The sequence below is a fragment of the Sus scrofa genome, chromosome 15, assembly GCF_054392235.1.
Source record: "Sus scrofa isolate SSC_HxYL_T2T_F1_AM1 chromosome 15, Sscrofa_HxYL_maternal_Yorkshire_Landrace_v2.0, whole genome shotgun sequence".
NCBI classification, from domain to species: domain Eukaryota; kingdom Metazoa; phylum Chordata; class Mammalia; order Artiodactyla; family Suidae; genus Sus; species Sus scrofa.
Genome location: NC_139397.1, coordinates 33,471,795 through 33,487,453, shown reverse-complemented (window position 1 = coordinate 33,487,453; position 15,659 = coordinate 33,471,795). Strand labels below are relative to the sequence as shown.

General features: G+C 43.5%; 1 protein-coding gene across 10 annotated transcripts in view; it reads right to left on the bottom strand.

The window, feature by feature from the left end:
• NCKAP5 (NCK associated protein 5) overlaps positions 1-15,659 on the bottom strand; it is a 1,198,715-nt gene that overhangs the window by 45,558 nt on the left and 1,137,498 nt on the right. For 4 of the 10 annotated variants that reach the window (XM_085001426.1, XM_085001427.1, XM_085001425.1 and 1 more), the window contains one exon: positions 13,626-13,774. The exons of the other annotated variants lie outside the window; for them this stretch is intronic. In XM_085001426.1, coding sequence (XP_084857552.1) covers positions 13,626-13,774 — 149 coding nt within the window. The remainder of the gene's footprint in view (positions 1-13,625; positions 13,775-15,659) is intronic. 10 annotated transcript variants of the gene reach the window in all.

Here is a 15,659-nt window from a genome sequence, read left to right as displayed (position 1 = left end):
TGTGGGTAAGGCTTTGGGAGACCAAGAACGCAATACTACAGGTCAATGTGAAAATGGCATGACTCCTTTGAAAATGATTCACTCTTTGACTCAACAGTCTAATCCTGGGAATCCATTCCATAGAGGACTAGTTACCCCAATTATGGCACAGCCACACAACATGGCTGTGAAAAAGAAGGGGCACACTTTTATGTATTGACATGGAGCCATCTCCAGGATCTATCATGAATTGGAGGAAAACAGAACAAAGCAAGATGCAGAACCATGCACACCACCTGCTTTCCTTTGGATACAAAATGTTTATTTACAGCTGATTGTTTTTCACAGAAAGACTAGAAGGATGAACAAGAAACCAGGGAAATGGTTAATCTATACAAGGTGAGGGCCAGAGAGGTCGGGGGTGAAGCTATTGTGATCAAAACAATAAAATCGAGTTTCAAAAAATGAGACCTGAGGAGAACTCAGATGCTCTCCCAAGAGCAGAGAAGCCAGAATACTGAAACATGAAGGTTGACAGACAAGCCTCTATAGCCTTTGTCACAGTAACAGAATGTCAGGCCTGGTGGGGGTAGGGAGGGGGAAGTCCGGAAGACACTTAGGTCAGGATAAGATGGGTTGAATGAGGAGAAGGCAGATGCTTGCTCAAGATGACTAAGTAAGTGATGGGGCAAGAAGACACATGCTTACTTCCAGTTGGGTATTTAAGTCCTGCACATCTCAAAGCTTACTGATGTCAGCATTGCTTTGGGTCTTCCTTAAAAATATTGATCCTGTTGCCTCTCCTTCTAGGGAATCCTAATTAACTCAGGAAGATACTTGCAGGTTTCTGAGGGAGGGAACCATCCCATGATAAAAAGAGTCAATGTGATATATATATAGCATAGGATGGGCCAAACAAACCAAGATAAAAGGGAGGTTTTTAAAAGACAAGTGAAAAGATGAGGGTGAAAGGAAACACTGTTCATGATGCTGCTGGGGCTTCATAAATAGATGAGGATGCTGACTGGGGGGGAGGCTGGGAGCCAATCACTAACCTTTTCTGCCTGCCCTAGATTGAGAGCCAGCTTGGTGGATATGTTAGAAAGGATACTGTCTCCTTTTCTAATTACATTCCTTTAAAAGTATGCTGATTTATTTATTTATAATACAGTTCTTGGCCTAATTAAACATGGAATTTCCCCCCACTTGATCCAGCCTCATCATCTTTCTGGGTAACCCATGTAATTGAATCTGGAAACAATGATGCTGAGTGATAGCTTGGGATATTGCTACTTATTGTGAAAATAAATAATAAGGAAAGAGGAGGCTGCTAGGCTGATTTCAGGGAAGTTTAAATCAGTTCTTTGTTACTTGGATTGAATTTTAACAATAGATAAAGATAATATGATATTTTCCTTAATGAAACTATAAAACCCTGGGCAAGTTATGAGGGAGATTTACCTTTCTGAGGCTGTAGCTTCCAATATTTTGGCTCACAGTTTGCAAGGTCTCTGTGCTCTGTCCTCCCCCCACCCCATAACTTCAACCTTAAATTCCAGGAACTGTTCTTTTCCTGGGCAAATTTACCATAATTCCATTCACATTTATTTAGCACTCCGTAGGTTGACATTTACTGTCAAATCTATTCCATGAAAAGAAGGCAAGATGGGCATTGGGTGGCAGAAAATCTAACATTATTGGTCCAGGATCACAAAGTCTATCTACGCAAACCCAGGTGTCCTAATTCCCAATTAGGGGCATGCCCAACACTTCCAGACAAATAGCCAATGGATTTTGGCTTCTAGGTTCAAAGAAGTTCCTAGAGACACCAGTAGTGTGATTTACTGAAAGGTGCTTGACATTTTCCAGGCAAAAGTCCTGGTTGCTGGTTACTAGGAAATCACCCTGGTTTTTCCTGAGCTCATCTTGGTTGTACAGTAGGAACATGTTTCTGGGGTTTGGCTGGGTGAGGAGGGAAGGCTGGGATGGCAGAATGTTAGAAATGGTCTCTGTCTTTTTTCTTCAAGTCTTAGAGCAAAATCTCTAAAAAAACTAGAATAGATATATCTCCTTTTCTCCGCACCTCAAAGATTCACACATCACATTATCTTTTGGCAAACTGTTTTTCCTTCTTTTTTTTAGCCTCACCTGTGGCATATGAGAGTTTCTAGGCTAGGGGGTCGAATCAGAGCTGCAGTTGCAGCCTATCCACAGCCACAGCAACGCTGGATCCAAGGCACATCTGTGACCTACACCACAGCTTGTGGCAATGCGGATCCTTAACCCACTAATCGAGGCCAGGGATCAAACCTGCATTCTCATGCACACTATGTGGGGTTCTTAATTTGCTGAGCCACAACAGGAACTCCTCTTTTTTGCAACTTTAATAATTATCTCTAGAAGGATTTTCCTGAATATGAGCACTTTCTTTTTTCCATTGACCCCAGTTCTTCAACAGAGCTCCTTCTACTGACCCAGCACTTTAAATCCTGAGATCAATGTTAATCTGCCTAGTCTTAAACACTCCTTGGACGAGTTCAGGCAAGGGAACCTTTCCAAATGTCGCCATGTGCTTTTTAGCCAAGTATGAAACTCTGAGGTCCCCAAGGAAACCAAACACCTGTTGACTATATTTTTCTCTGCTTTTTTTCATCTAATTGCAATTTACCTACTTCCCTTGAGCAGGGTGAGGATTCACTGCCCTTGGGTAACTTTCAAGTCTGTAAAGGATTTCTGCCTCCTTGAGGCACGTGCTCTCTGAGACAGAAACGAAATAATACGATACTTAATGGGTAACAGCCTCAGACAGTCTGCTCTCTGTGTGAGCACTTCAGCCATTTGCCATGTCATTAACACAGACAAGGCATTGGAACCAGCCAGTGTGAGAGACCCAGACTGGAGCACCTTCCCTTCCAAAGCCCCTTGGACAAAGAGCATCTCAACCATCAGGTGGCTGGGCCAGGCCTGGTATGCCACCTGGGCAGGCAGGGGGACATGGCCGTAGGCAGAGTCCGGCACAAATATTTGACAGCTTGTCCCTCCCAAGGAACATTTCCGACACCCAGAGGTTAATCTCATCTTAGCTGATTCTTGGTGCTTCTGACAAGGTGTAGAGGATAATGCCTTGTTATTAGAAGCTTCCCCGAGCATCGTAGAATGTTTTGCTGCACCCATGGCTCTATGCACCAGACAGCAGCACCATGTACCCCCACACCTCTGAGTGGTGACAACCTAAAATGTTTCCAGACATTGCCCCATACCCCCTGCAGGGCACAACCCCCCTCTTTGAGCGGTTGTGAGGTGACCCAGGGTGAACACTGGAGATAGCCCTTGTGTTATATGCAAGCTCTGCACAAAAGTCATGGCCAGACATGCTTCTGGGGCTGCAGGGTGGCAGGGACATTACAGGTCTACCAGGGTCCACTTCCTCCTGCCCACCCCCCGCATAAGGGTGAGGGGACACACGCATATTCACAAATGAAACGGCATCCTATTCATTGCTTATTTATGCAGTTTTAGATCCTATGCCCTGGCAGCCACGGACCATTATTTTGCATGGCATTACTCCCCCTGCCTGCTCCACAACAAGTGAGGGTTTGTTTTGTACTTTGAAATTCTACTTTGCGAGTTCCCATTTAAACATTTTGGGTTGTATTTGAACTTGAAGCAGGTAGTGCCTGGGGCAGCTGGGGGTAATGTGGGGGAAGGGGAGAACGTCCATCACAGAGTGACAAACTCTGGGGGGGGGGGGCATCTTTTCCTTCCAAAATGTCTCATTAGGGTCCCCAGACTTGGTCTCCATCTCCTCTGTATCCCGCAGTCCAATTTAATTGAGCGACGGCCTCGCCACGGCACACTGCTCTTTCGACAGGAGGGTAAACTCATTCTGCCCATCGTGACATTTGCTTTCTTAAGGGCCTCCCAATATGCTGCTTAAATAATTAAATGCAGGTCACATCACAGCCTCCCTGTTCAAGCCTGTCTGTGGACACACTGGATTCTTTCTGACCATGTGATCTTTAGAAGCTAGGGCATTTTCGTTTTTGTTTTGTTTTGTTATTGACTTTCCCTCACTAAAAGCCCCAAATTTTAGCATAATACAAACCCAATAAGAACAGCTGAAAGGACTCCGGCTTTTCTGATGGTGGCTAAATGGTGACAGAGAGAAATCTGAGACCCTGGTTCCTGTAAGGGTCTCAAAGCAGCCTGCCTGTCATGGTCAATACTTTCCACTTGTCATCCAGGAGAGTTTAATGTTATAAGACAAATCCCTTGGGTTTTACTGAAAGTGTCCATTTCCCCTCAGTTGGGATGGGCTTGTCAAAAATAAAGCCAACCTTTAAAATGATCTAAATAAGAGAGAAGTTCCAGGAAGGACTAAAGATAACTCTTACCTATAACGTCCATTTTAAAAAATAGATTTCTCCGGGGGAACTTAGAGTGATTATAATGAGTTTGGATTTAGTTGAACCCAATGCTGATTTTGCACATTATGGACATTTGTCATCTTTAAGTCATGTGCCAGATGAATGCTTTAAAATAGATGCAACTTTGCGTGAATTCTCCATAACATAGCAAAATCTGATTGCTCTATTAATAGCCAAAGTCCTTGGCCTTGGCAAGACAGGGTGGCAGAATTTTTAAAATTCATCATCTCTGCATAATTAGTTGTGAATCTCTAAATAGCCAAGCTGAGGAATTAACCAGGAGCTGGGGCCGTTATCCTTCAGCGTCCCTTTTAATACTGGTCCAGTCATCATTTCCTTGTGTTTTTCTAACTACCGCAAAACCAATTGTTCTTAACTCAGCTGCCCTGGTTTTTGGTAATTTGTTGAATGTAATCACCTTGAAATGAAGAAAATGGACTTACTGGTCAGGAAATTGGGCCTTGATTAGGGGAAGACCATCACATGGCTGTGGACAGAGGTTTGAAGCCTTGCTCACTGGACCTGACCGGGGCATTGGAGGGTGTGGGGCCCAAGAAGGGAGGGAGTGGTGTTAAAATATCATAGGTGTTGAATAAAAATGAATAAATGAATAAATCAAGAGCAAGATGATCTGTAGACCCTGGTGGGACATAAATTAGGAAAACTCAAAAGAAATGGAATTCTAGTTCCCTACTCTAAGAGCCAACAGCAGGGCCTTAGAAGGTAGAACACAACTATTCAGGGTACTTGATAAGCTGCTCTCTTGGGTGATGTTTCAAGTCTGTATGTGTGACTAGAAGCATCGAGAGAGGAGGGCATGTCACTAATTTATCATCAACCCCCCCCACCCCGTCCAGCACTGGCCTGGGCACAGGGTAAGAGCTGAATAAACCAGGTGAACTAGTTTAGAGGTCAACTGTCTTCTTTGCTTTAACTCTTTCTGTCAATCCTGTTTATCCACTAATTAGTTCAACTTGAAGCTCTTCAAAGAACAAATATTGGAAGATCAAAGGTTTACAACTGTTATTTGTCTTTTTCAGATCTCAAGGGTATGATGCATTTTTATCACTAAGAGTGACTCTCTGTAAAGAGACAAATACCATATGACATCACTTATATGTAGAATCTAGAATATGGCACAAATGAACTTATCTATGAAACAGAAACAGACTCACAGACATAGAGAACAGACTTGTAGTTGCTGAGGAGGAGGGGAATGGGAAGGACTGGGAGTTTGGGATTAGCAAATGCAGACTATTGTATACAGGATGGCTAAACAACAAGGTCCTACAGAGAATTCTATTCACTATTTGGTGACAAATCATAATGGAAAAGAATTAAAAATAATATATAAATATATAAACATATAACTGAATCAATTTTTATTTATTTAAATTTTTTTTTAAAAATTGTTATTTCCGGAGTTCCCGTCATGGCGACTAGGAACCATGAGGTTGCGGGTTCGATCCTTGCCCTTGCTCAGTGGGTTAAGGATCCAGCATTGCCGTGAGCTGTGGTGTAGGTCGCAGACGCGGCTTGGATCCCGCGTTGCTATGGCTCTGGCATAGGCTGGCAGCTACAGCTCTGATTGGACCCCTAGGCTGGGAACCTCCAAGTGCCGTGGAAGCAGCCCAAGAAATGGTAAAAAGACAAAAAAAAAATTGTTATTTCCCCCAACACACTTTTTTTCCTACCGTACAGCATGGGGAACTAGTTACACATACATGTATACATAATTTTTTTCCTCCCATTGTCATGCTGCATTGTAAGTATTTAGACACAGTTTCAGTGCTACACAGCAGGATTTCATTGTAAATCCTTTCAAAAGCAATATTTGCATCTGTTAACCCTAAGCTCCCAATCCCTCCCACTACCCTCCCTCTCCCCCTGGGCAACCACAAGTCTATTCTCCAAGTCCATGATTTTCTTTTCTGTGGAAAGGTTCATTTGTGCTGGATATTAGATACCAGATATGAGTGATATCATCTGGTATTTGCTTTTCTCTTTCTGACTTACTTCACTCAGTATGAGAGTCTCTAGTTCCATCCATGTTGCTGCAAATGGCATTATTTCATTCTTTTTATGGCTGAGTAGTATTCCATGGTGTATATATACACCACATCTTCCTAATCCAATCATTGGTTAATGGACATTTGGGTTGTTTTCTATACAGCAGAAATTAACACAACATTGTAAATCAACTTTACTTCAGAATACATTTTAAAAAATGACTCTCTGTGAAAGTTACTCCCAGATTGGGGCAGAGATTATAAAAATCATGCCAGGGACATGTGACCATTGAAAAGAAACAATCAAAAAGGAGCATTCTGATTTGCCTCCAACAGTCCCCATGAAGAAGTAATCATTGAAGAATAAGCTTAATTATGTCTGGTTCTTGAGAAAATTGGATTCACCAATTTCGGTAGTACAGTCATCCAGAGGAGAAAGGTGCTGAATCGATGTCTCTCTGTAGGTAGCTCCTATGGGTTTTTCTTTCTTTAGACAAAAAAGGCCCAAATGGATGATGGATGTTGTACGAGGAGCTAATGAAGGCATTAACCCATATTGTGTTGAATTTTTATTCAACACTTAAGATATTGTTTAAAATTTATTATACACCTATGATATTCTGGCCCTATTCTAAGTGCAGAACATGAATGAGAAGCAATCTTGGCACTAATGAGAGCTTTATATGCAAAGAAATAACTATAATCTCAAGTGGCAGGTGACAGAAATAAATACAGGGTGTTGCAAAAGAACAGACAAGGAAGAGTGACTTGGGTATAGCTGATGTTGAAGCATTGGGAAGACTCCTAGAGGAAGTCAAGTCTGAACTCAATCTTTAAGACAAAGTATGAGTTATATAAAGGTTAGAGAAGAAGCGTGTTGGAATGAAAGTCATTCCAGAAAGTGAGACCACAAGAAAAGGCATGGAAGTCTCCAACAGCATCACAAGAATTTTGATGATGCACAAAGTTTAAGACCAGAAATGGAGAAAGGTGAAGTCACAGAGAGAAGGTCAAGGCAGGTGTTATGAACCATGCAAGAGAAGGATATTTGGTTTTGTCAGTGAGCAACAGAGAGTCCTTAAAGGGTTTAAATCAAAGAAACATGTTGGGATTTCTTATTTGCTGGCAGCATGAATGATACACTGAGGGGGATGGCACTGGTAGGGCATTGGCAGGGTGAGAGCACAGGGAGGTGGTGTGGTTCTGCAGACCAGATGAAGATTCCTGGGGCAGCATAAGACGGGCTAGAGAAGGGGTAGTTTTCAAAAGCATCTGAGAAAGAAGCCAATAGGACCTTGGGACTGCAAGTAGCTGGAGGTGAGAGAAGAAAATGTTGAGGAAAGCTTCTAGTTACCAAGTTTGGACTCTAAGAATGGTGAAACCTTGGTTAAGACAGAGAGCTGGGAAGGCAGAGATTTCTGCAGCAAAGGAGAGAGGTTTTGGCTTGGAAGTTTGCCCTTCAGGTACTGTGTAGGGTAAGTGATGGTGGTGGATGAATGAACGAATAAATTAAAAGCTTAGGGGAGAAACCTTGGTTAGAAATTGCCAACCAGGTACAGGGGTTTCAGCCAGGGGCTAGACTCTCATCCATCACTGTACACAAAGGCTGGGGCTTCATTGCTGCAACCACACTGCATCTTCCCTCATCCTACATTCTAGCCCTGGTTGGCTCTCTCTGTCTCCTTGACCTTTCTACTTCTGCCCCTTGCTCCTGCCTTCTTCCAGGCCCTCCCCACTGGAAAGGGACACATGTGTTTTTTCTGCCCAGACTCACTCTGCCCATGCTTCACCCTCTGCTCTGCCTCCCTAGCTCCTAAATCCTGTTCCCCTCTCGACTCTGTACTAACAACCTGGGCTTTCTAAACATATTTCACAGTCACGCTAAAGAAACCAACCTTGAAGGAAAAAACATGTATTTACTTGACTGCTTTATGAACCTGTAGGCAGGGTGTTGGATATGATTCTTTTGCCACGTTTGGTCTATTTCAAAGAAGCAACTGGGCAGGAGAAACCAAGGAATGTGGAGTCGTAGGGGCTCTGTTTTAAGCGGAGGCCCCCGAGGTATGCTGTGACTGGCAGAGTGAGCATCTAATGGCTGAGCAGCAGCCCATAGGAGGCTTAGCAGGGAGGGCACAGAGTGAGAGGTAGAGGCTACCGAACCTTCCTAGGCTTCCATTTTCTAGAAGCCTCAGAGGACAGGTTGCCACTGGCAGGTGCTCTCCCTTACCTGAGGGAAATTTCAGGGAATGAGGGAGAGAGGGTAAGTTTGAGAAAGGCCAACTATCTTGGAAAACATCCATGAAGGCATTAATATCTACTGGCAGATTCCACTCTGCAGGTTGGAGACCTCTGTTACACACCCTTGTTAGCTAAAGAGGGACTGGGCAGAGGTGGGAGGGGTAGGGGAGGGTTGATCTCACTTTACAGGCACAGGTGATGAAAGTGAGGCAAAATCAAGACTCCAAAGGGAAGAAAATCTTTACTGCACACCCAAGGCTCGTACTCCTTTTAGTGTTTTTCTCTTAATTATTTCTATTTTCTTGTCCTGTCAACTTTGCCAGCATTCAAAAAGTTAATGCCAAGACCCTAAAGGTCCTTCCAAGTTTGTTGGAAGCCAGCACACACCAGCTGTCTGCATACATTTTCCCTCCCTGACAGCGATGACATCAGCTAGGGCTGAGGAGTTGGCCAGCCCTGTCAGGGTGGGCAGATGACAGAGCCCTGGCAACAAACCTGCTTTTCAGGACAACAAACTTGCTTTTCAGGACAGAGAGAAGAGGCCTGGCTAGAGTGAAGTATCTTCTTGCTGGTTGTGCTCCTTCCAAGGTTACTCTGCATCTTATCCCAAGAAGCACCATGTGAAAGAAGCCCACTCCTTTCAAATAGGGATTTGCTCTGGTTGAAAGGAATAGGATGAACATAGTTGAGGCTAGAGAGAAAAAAACACTCAGGCCTAGACTTCATTCTGCAGAGGGATAGAAGACATGTAAAAGAGCAAGTTTATCCCCCAATACTTATTTTTCATTGCTTTGCATACTATTGAAAAAGCTGTTTATAGAATGGGAGAAAATAACTGCTAACAATGAGACTGACAAGGTCTTAATCTCCAAAATATATAAACAGCTCATACAATTCAACAACAACAACAAAAAAACCAGACAATCCAACTGAAAAATGGGCAGAAGACTAAATTGATATTTCTCCAAAGAAGACAAAACAGATGGTCAGTAGGCATATGAAAAGATGCTCAACATCACTAACTATTAAAGAAATGCAAATCTAAATTACAAGTCAGATTGGCTGCCATTAAGTCTACAAATGACAAATCCTGGAGAAGGTGGGGAGAAAAGGGAACCCTCCTAGACTGTTGGTCGGGATGTAAGTTAGTGTGATCACATTAGAAAACAGTATGGAAGGTCCTCAGAAAACTAAAAATTGAATTACCAGATGATTCAGCAATCCCACTCCTGGTCATATACCCAGAAAAAACAATGATTCAAAGGGATACATGCATCCCAGTGTTCACTAAAGCACTATCCACAACAGCTAAGACTTGGAAACAATGTACATGTCCCCATCAATAGATAAATGGATTAAGAAGATGTGCTACATATGGAGTTCCCATTGTGGCTCAGTGAGTTACAAACCTGACTAATATCCATGAGGACATGGGTTTAACCCCTGGCCTTGCTCAGTGGGTTAAGGATCTGGTGTTGGCATGAGCTGTGGTGTAGGCTGCAGACAAGGCTCAGATCCCACATTGCTGTGGCTGTGGCTGGCAGCTGCAGCTCCAATTCGACCCCTAGCCAGGGAACTTCCATATGCACATACTCCTAAAACGAAAAAAAAAAAAAAAAAAAGAAAAAGAAAAAGATGTGGTACATATATACAATGGAATATTACTCAGCCATAAAAAAGAATGAAATGACAGTTGCAGCAACATAGATGGACCTAGAGATTATCATTCTAAGTGAGGTAGAAAGAGAAAGTCAAATATCATATTATATCACTTATATGTAGAATCTAAAACACAGCACAAATGACCCTCTCTACAAAACAGACTCAGACATAGAGAATAGACTTGTGGTTGCCAAGGAGGAGGGGGAAGAGAGAAGGATTGATGGGGAGTCTGGGGGTAGCAGATTCAAATTATTGCATTTAGAATGGATAGAAAACAAGGACAAGGTCCACTACATCCAATATCCTGGGATAAACCATAATGGAAACAAATATAAAAAAGAATGCACATATGTGTATAATTAAGTCACTTTGCTCTACAGCAGAGATGAGTACAACATTGTAAATTAACTATACTTTAATAAAAAATAAATATAAAGGCTATGTTAAAAATATGAGCCCTCATCTCATACAGAGATACATCCTCATTCAGAGGAAGACAATTTGTCTTAATCTTTTTTCCTTTTTCAAGACATTTTCAAATTACCTTTAGACCATCCCTCCTCTCCTTCCTCACCCCTGGCATCCCACTGCCAGAGTGAGAGGTCTCCATATGAAGACTGAGTCCCTCTTTTTGATGACAAAGAGCTATGGAATCATGGAAGTCCTCCTGGACACACTTTCTTCTCTTGGCTTCTGATACACTCTCCTCCTCCTCTCTCACAGCCAGTTCCCGCCAAGTCTCTTTTGCTGGCCCCTCCTCTTCTCTTTGACCTCTAAAATTGGAAGGATGAGGTGCTACCTCTGTCAGCACACTGTCCCCCCACCTCATGATCTCATCTGGACCCTTCGATACCATCGACACACTGACACCCAAATGACATCTCCAGACCAGACCTGACCTGCTCAACTCCAGACTCACAGAAGCCCACTATCCACTCAAACCTCTGCTTGCTTAATGGCACTTTGATCTTAGCATCAACTACCAATTTGCTTCCTCAAGCCCCAACCTCAGCTTTCTCCATTTCAGTGGGCAGAATGCTGTCCCTTCTGGGACCCAAACCTGAGAGCTATACTCGACTCTGCTTTATCTTGTATCCCCACCTCCAATCTATCTGAGGATTGTGTTGTATTTTTAATTAGAGCTGAGACAAGAACATGCTCACTCCCTGCATTGTACAATGACCCAAATGTGGCTATTAATGTTTTAAGTTAATTAAAATAAAAACAAGTAAAAACAGAGAAAAATGGCATGGCCCCAGTGAACTCTTAGAGGAACTACAGCAAAAATTAAACTTAAAAATTCAGTTCTTTACTCACACTAGCCATGCTTCAAGAGCCCCCAAGCCATGTGTGGGTGATGGCTATGGTACTGGCTAGAGCAGATACAGAAGTTCCTTCCTTGCAGTAAGTTCTGTTAGCCAGAGCCGCTCAGTCTCTTACTTCACCACCCTCATCCCAGCCACTAACACATCTTGTCTGGATGATTGTGACAGGCTCTCAGTCCACCTTGTTTCTTCAGTCTTCCCAACATGGCGGCCAGAGTGCCCTTTGAAACCATCTCAGATCATGCCACTCTTCTGCTCAAAGTTGCCCAAAGGCCCCACACATGGCTCTCAGGGGAGAAGTCCTCAGAAAGGCAAAGGAAGCTCAACAAGAGCTCTGAGTCCATTTTAGTTGACCTGACTTCATCTCCCAGTCTTCTGACAAGCTCCCTCTGCCACAGCCACCTGGCCTCCTACTGCCACAGCCACCTGGCCTCCTACTGCCCCTGCCCCGGCTGAGAATGCACTTACCACAGAGAGCCTCTGGGCACACTCTCTTTCCTCTCCTAATCTCTGCTCAACACCACCTTCTCAGAGGGGCTTGTTCTGACTGATCTATTTAAATTTTAACATCTACTCCCCGGCCCCCACCAATCAGCACTCCAATCAGTTCTGTTCTCCTGTTTCCCACTTTGTCTTTTCCAGAGCACCTATCTCTTTCAACACACTATATACATTTATTAGTTTATTATACCTATTTTTTACTGTCTGGCAGAGATTTTTGTCCATTTACTCACTGTTGGAAAGCTAGCCCAGAGGAAGCTTTTAATAAGTATTTGTTCAACAAATGAATGGAGTGTTAGAGCCAGAAGAAGAAGTTTGAAGGTCAAGGGGGTAAGGTTATTCACTGTGGACCAAAGCTAAGTTCAAGGTAAGAGCTGGAATAACAGCTGGCCTGGCCTTAGGCGTCCTCAAGGGGAAGGCCCCATGACAATTAACTCCTTTTCCCCTTAATCTGTGACAACCAGAAGAACATTGACTGACCACCAGGAGCTAACAAGGACAACGGCCTAACTAAAACGCAAGGGGTGTTTGCTGTCTTCTTGATAAGCATGTGCAGGATACTCCCCTTGGTCCTGCTTCTCTGGTGATTTGTAGGATGCAAGGAACAAAGAGGAGGCTCAGGTTCATGACTATGCCTCCACCCCAACCCTACCCCTGTGTGTCACAAATGCTAAGACTCTTGGAAAGCTGGAAACACACACAGTTTCTAGATAACTCTTTTTCAAAAGCAACATGTCAGTGTTGCGTTAAGAAAGTCATAGTTTCATCAGATAATTGCTAAATGAGTATCTGAGAAAAGTTGATTAGGGCAAAAAGAATGATTCTGCACTGTATCTTTAAAATACTTCTGACAAGCCAGAGTGGATCAGAAGAAAAGCAGATCCAAGACTACGTTTTGTGTTAGGGATCATCTGTCCTCTAGCACCGGTAAGGAAATGCCACCCAAATATGTGCATATGTGTGTGTACACACACACACACACACACACACACACATTTTAATGCCTTTGGATGATGGTTTTTCTACTGTCAATTCTGATTCAGATAAAAATAATGTGAGGGAATGAGCCTGTTTATAATGGCATGGCTAACAAGTCCAGAGTCACACAGCATGATATGAATAGCCCATCCATGGCTCAATGGATGATTTAACTTAACAAAGTATGTAATTAAGAACAAAGTTATCTGTGTGGTCATTCCTTCATTACAGAGGTAATTCCATTGGAGACTGTTGGGGAGATGCCAGATTTAGAATGAAATCCTTATAGACCACACTGCCATGTCATTAATATGACACGAGAAAACAAATTGAAGCACGTAGACAATCTTACATCGATACCAGGAAATTAGATCTCGGGAGAGACATGGAGCTAAGATGTCAAAGCAAAGTGGGGTGCAGGCAGAGCCCAGTGAAAGGTGTGATTGGCGGCTCCATGAGAGAGAGAGGAGCCCTGAATGTCCTGGGGCCCGCTGTGCATATGTTACCTGGGGTGGCGCTCTTCATGGTTTTCACTAATTTGCCCCTTCTGGCTCCAAACCCTTCCGGCTCCAAAACCATTATTTCCATAGTCCGGGTCACTGTCACTATCACTGCCACCGCTGGCAGAGTATGCACACATTCTGGGTAACTTGTCCTAAATGAGTATAATGAGACTGTTAAGATTATTCACACAAATCAAAATGGGGAGAATATCCCAGGAGGATGTTCATCTTCGGCTGTTGCTGTGGGCACAGAATTCCTTCCCACCCCACCCACCACGGGCAACTCTTCTGCTTGGTCCCTCAGTCTGCCTCACCTGGAGCTGGTGCATTCTACTCAATTACCAGAGCTGCAGAAATGCCTGCATTGATGAAGCCATTGACAACATGCCGTCATCAGCCCAGGCACTGGACAGTCCCCACAGTTACCTGATCTGCATTTTGGACACTGGTTTTATGGGGTCTTATTTTTTCCCAAGTGCCTCTTAGAGCTGCTGTTGCAAGCCTAATAGCTTATTTATGTAACTCATCTCATCATTGGCTTTCAAGTATCAGAGGGTATAACAATCATCAACTTGGGAACAAAAGAATAAATGTTTGCCTAATTCGTAATTTGATTCCAGCCCCTGACAGGATAGGAGCCTTTAGGAAAGTACATAATTGCTAGTCCCACTGCCTTGTATTTAGTCCTTGAACTCCCGGGTTAAGGGACTCCATCTCCCCTCTTGCTCATGTGCACACACAGTCTGACCCCTCAAGGATGTCACAGGTTTGGTGACTACGCCATGTTCAGGAATCGTTGAGGCCGTTGATACTGTATGGATGGTGTTTCCCACACTATGCACACAAGCGGAACACTGACGACTTAAGACTGTGACTCCTGTGTGTAGAATCAAGAGCATTTGTGCTTCTGTTTTATGTTTGCAGACTGTCCTCTTAGATCTATTCCACACCCATCCCAGATGGTTTAGGCGCAGAGGCATGGGATGCATCTCTAAAGTAAAGTCTGTCTGGGAAGGTGTCACATGGTAGAAAATAATACAAACACAATTTGGGATATAAGTTCCCCAAGCTGGGGTTATCAATTCAAAAAAACCACTCATTTCCTGTATTCTTTCGTTCATTTACTCATTCACCCACCTATTCAAAAGAGGTTGATTAAGGAGTGCCCATCCATAAGGATGCAGGTTTGATCCCTGGACTTGCTCAGTGGGTTAAGGATCTGGCCATGAACTGTGGTGTAGGTCACAGACATGGCTTGGATCTGGTGTTGCTGTGGCTGTGGCATAGGCCATCAGCTACAGCTCTGATTCAACCCCTAGCCTGGTAACTTCCATATGCTGCAGGTGCAGCCCTAAAAAAAACAAAAACAAAAAAGAGGCTGATTAAGTACCCACTCTGTGCTAAATGGCCTTCTAGGTTCTCGGGGTTACAGAGCTCTATACAGGAGATACTAGAAGTTCAGCAAGGGTGATGCTTGTGAAAGATGACGAGTCTACAACATGGGTTCTCAGGGAGCTCCATGTCTAGAGTTCCAGGGAGACACTGGGCATGAGGTGCATTTTTTCACCTCTCTATTCAACAGACACCAGGCACCATGCTTGGTACTATAAATTTAAGGCTCACTCATGCTTTTAGCTTTCCCTCCCTAACAGTCAGTGAAGCAGAGTTCTAGGTTCCAAGTCACAGTCTTGACCTTTACAAGGATTTCCAATGGGCCAAACTGGTACAGGGTGATGAGTAAGGGGACCCCAGAGAGGTGTGTGTGTTTGGGGGTGTGAATGCTGGGTGAGGAGGGCTCAGCCAGCACATGGAGAGGGGACAGAGGGGACAGTTCTCCTGGCAGCATTAATTCTCTCTTTTTTTAAATTTTTTGAACTCTTTGCCACCATCATCACCTATTGTCTCTTAAGTTTCCCCTCCAACTCTGGATGTCTTTTAAGGTTTTTTTTTTTTTTCTTATTTTTTTTCAATTTTTTAGTTCAAAGCAAGCAGAGAGTCCTTGAAAGGATGGTTCTCCAGGTGTGTTCCATGGATCAG